At 29.9% G+C, this 3,952-nt stretch overlaps 1 protein-coding gene across 1 annotated transcript in view; it reads right to left on the minus strand.

The window, feature by feature from the left end:
• Positions 1-1,616: 1,616 nt before the first annotated feature.
• Positions 1,617-3,952, minus strand: part of LOC119681397 (homeobox protein araucan-like) — a 12,320-nt gene continuing 9,984 nt past the window's right edge. Inside the window, exons 5-6 of the mRNA XM_038094578.1 lie at positions 1,860-1,992; positions 1,617-1,806 (exon numbers count right to left, since the gene is read on the minus strand). Of these exons, the coding sequence (XP_037950506.1) occupies positions 1,617-1,806; positions 1,860-1,992 (323 nt within the window). The remainder of the gene's footprint in view (positions 1,807-1,859; positions 1,993-3,952) is intronic.

Raw genomic sequence — 3,952 nt, forward strand, 5'->3', positions numbered from 1 at the left:
TTGACGCAACTTAAGATAGTAATATATTCTTATATTCAACGGTATTGTTAGTTTGTTCAGTGCTATTTTAGTAATTTTAGAGGCAATGTTGATATGTATGTGTTAAAATAAAAATGATGATATGCAATAAAAATGATTGATGTGCTAAAAATTTAAGATTAAAATACAATTTTTTTATAAACATCAAATGGACTGAGATTTTCAAATTAAAATTTTCTAAGCTTGAAGGCATTCAACTCTCTTTATCTGTTTTTCTTAGATAATCGAGAAAAGTAATAAATTTAAGGTGGAGTAACCACATTCTCCTATTTGTATGTTTTTCATTGGTTAATATGTGCGGTCTTATCTTCCTTGTGTTCTGTTTTCTAATAAATTTAAACTGTATTATAATTCTGTATTAGATATTTGATTCTATATAAAGTATTTTCAATAAACATATACAAAATGAAACTGTTTCACGTTCACTGAATTACACTAAACTCAATTTTCTTGTCTTTACAACATTAACTTTAAGATAAGTTAATATATTTATAAGTTTTGAATGAAGCAATTGTTTAAAGATTGATTGTTATTTCTTTAGAACAAATAAAATAAGAAATGCAATCATCGGTGGGTGTAAAAACATAATTATTTTTAATTATATTTAATTGTTTTAATTTGTTTATTATTTTTCGCCATTTTTTATATAACAAATTATGTAGTATACACATGTTCAGAATACAGTTTCATTTTTAAATTCAGTTTTAATACACATTATTATTATTTTACAAACTGAAAACGTACAGTTAAGCATAAACAAACATTCAAATGTATGCATAGCTACGTATTCCTATATTATCTATCATAGTAAGAAGGCGTTTTTATTAAAAATATGTTGTATGAAGTTAAGATGGTTACTGTAATAATTACCAGCTCAACATATAATTCACCATACATTATGTATATATTATTACCAGTGTTAATTTTATTTATTTGAATTTAATTTTTATTACATACCAATTTGTGTAAAATGCTTCAACTATAAGCATATCATTATTTTATGTGCATAATTATAGCTTTTTGGTTGGTTAGGTTTTATTTACATATCAAACTGAAGAATTTTATTATATTATTTGTTGTATGAAAATACATTTAGACGACGGTCAACCCACTTATGCCCAACCACCAACCGAAATTGCAATGTGGAGCGCATTAATTAAACATAATCGCAGCCATTGAATTGACGCACCGCACCGGTGCGTGTGTTAACATCATTAATTTGAGTTAAAGAAGCAGAAAATCTACAAGATGCCCGGAAGCTAAACAAAACTAATGTCTGCATTAGTCTGAGAATATAATTCAAAGAAATTTTATTATTACTTTTAAAGACTAAGGCGATGTTATTTATTACGCGAAAATAATTACATCATAAAAAGTAGTGAAGTTTTAATTTTAAAAATACTATATGTTATTAAAAAATAAAATGCAATTCCCTCACACATAAACACAAAATGTATCTATTGAAATAAATCAAAATATTAAGAAGCACTGCGCTAATTGCAGTCTTACGCACAACAATTTATGAGTACATATAATTTGGCCAATCTCTAAAGTTGCAACCATTATACTTACCATTATCACAAGTATGTACTAGGGTAGGAATGACATCGGCTGCGTATACGTATGAGTAGTATTTGGATAATTTGCTTGATTTGAATCATTCCATCGTCAACTTCAGCTTCAGCGTCACCGTTAACATTGCCATCATAATCATAATCATAACCATCATCGTCGTTATTGTATTCATTGCAGCCAGATATGTGAAAACTAATCTGTAATTTATCATGAATACTTCAACCTCAATGCGACAGGTACAGTACGTGATGGGCGCTGATGTTGCGTTGACACAACATTCGCTGCTGGTAATTACGCGACGCGCACTTTGCACTTGCAACTCGTCAAAATGATTTATTTTTGATAAATCGTTTTTGGGGCGCTGCATTAGCTTCATCGCTTAATTTCGCAAATGATTAACGCCGAATGACATGAATTTTAATTTCAAAAATTCAAAAATGTTGTACACTTTGGGTGGCAAACTTTATAATTGCGCATAAATGCTGAATTAGTCATTCAGCATTCGGTGGCATAGGTGCGGCGGTAGGTGCTACTTGCATCCGTGCTGCAAATCTGTAATCCAATGTGTAAAGATGCTTGTACGACATTAGATGGCACACGAATCGCTACATGCAGCCGTTTTGTGGATTTTCTTGGTTGCATTCGAAGTCGCTATTTTTTATGCGCATCTCATGTGCGGTTTTTTGTTGTTTATTTCAAGTGTCACACATAAAATGCTGCACATTAACTGCTCCACACAAATTGTAGTGCAGTCGCATAATTCGTCGAGGAATAGAAAGGAAATTATTAATTATGCTGGCAGGCAATTCGCTGCGATATCACATGTTAGCTTGTAATGGAAATGTTTAAATGTACTTAAAAAGTTGTCACATTAATTTGATTTTTGAATTATCACAATTTACTTGTATACTGGTTTTTGCGTTTAATTTATGAAGTGCAATTTAATAGCATCAAGTGGGAATAAAATATGTAGCGAGATATTTCATATATCTTGACTATAATATTAATAATGGGTAAGTAAAGGCTATAGAATATTCCAATTCCTCTCAAAAAGTAACATTGAAATTTTATTGGAACTGTTATTGATTGATTAAGTTCAGATGGAAAGACTTCAAGTATTTTTATGGATTATGCGTCGTGGGATTTATTGCACTATGCAGATGTAGTGCACTATCCTATTTCGACTTTCGGCATTCACAACCAAGCTGTTGGTTGAGTGTGAATGAATTTTCCTTCATCGTCAATTTCAGTTTGTAGGATAGTTAAAATCAGTATGGAGAAAAATCAGCTTAATATAGTGAAAGATTAATAACAACGACGTCTTTTATGGTCTTGGACTCATGCACCCTAAAAACTTGATGTACCATACAATCGCAAAACAACAGGTTTAGATAATCCGCTCAAACTTGTTAAATTCTAGCGCAAGATCATTGCAAAGATTATATTCTGTGTTAATCGTCTGAAGATCTGGCACAAATTCACTTGAACATTTATTATTAATTCAAAGAAAACCAATAGTATTTTCCTGATTTTGCTCGTCTTAAAGCCATTTTCTAAAATCTAAGATCGTTAAAGAACTTCGACATAATATTTATTTGTCAACATCTGATCTTCTAAGATAAATTCACTTAAATAATTTTTCTTAAACCTAAGTAAACTGTCAATATTATTTCGGTTTTGTTCTTATAAAAGCTATTCTCTGACATTGTATTTTGAGCTCGTACTTTTACACTGAACCGCTTACTAGTAAAATATTTCAAGAAACATTGTGAATTTATTTATTTATTTATTTTATTTTAAAATTTATTATTTATTTTATGTAAGGAGTAAAGTTTTTATTCTGAACCTTAGAATCCATTAAGAGAAGAATGTTTTTAATATCTTGATGCTATTATAAGTTATGTTTTCAACACTTTTCATGTCATATATGTTTACAGATAATAATTGATTAAATAATAGGGCAAGCAAAATTGAAATATCGACATAATTAAATTAACTGAAGAAGAAGCCTCGAGAGGGTGTTTAGAATCATTTGACACGTTGCCTCCGCAATATCCTTGATTAAAAAGATTTAAAAGCTTAGTTGAAAATAATTATTACGCTATTATTTTTAGGTCCATTAGAAGAAATGCGGGAGTAATGTATGTCTGCCTAACCATATTTAAAAAAACACGGCGTGAAAAAAGATGTGAGAGACTGCCTTCTCAAGTATATGAAAACAATAGATATTAAAATTCCATCAGACTGTTAAATGGCATTAAGGTTACACAAATCTGTAACGACATCATCGAAAGAGTTAGGTGCTTGTCTAAATCTTCTCAATATATAACATTAATTG

The sequence above is a fragment of the Teleopsis dalmanni genome, chromosome 1 (assembly GCF_002237135.1).
Source record: "Teleopsis dalmanni isolate 2A chromosome 1, ASM223713v2, whole genome shotgun sequence".
Classification (NCBI taxonomy): Eukaryota; Metazoa; Arthropoda; class Insecta; order Diptera; family Diopsidae; genus Teleopsis; species Teleopsis dalmanni.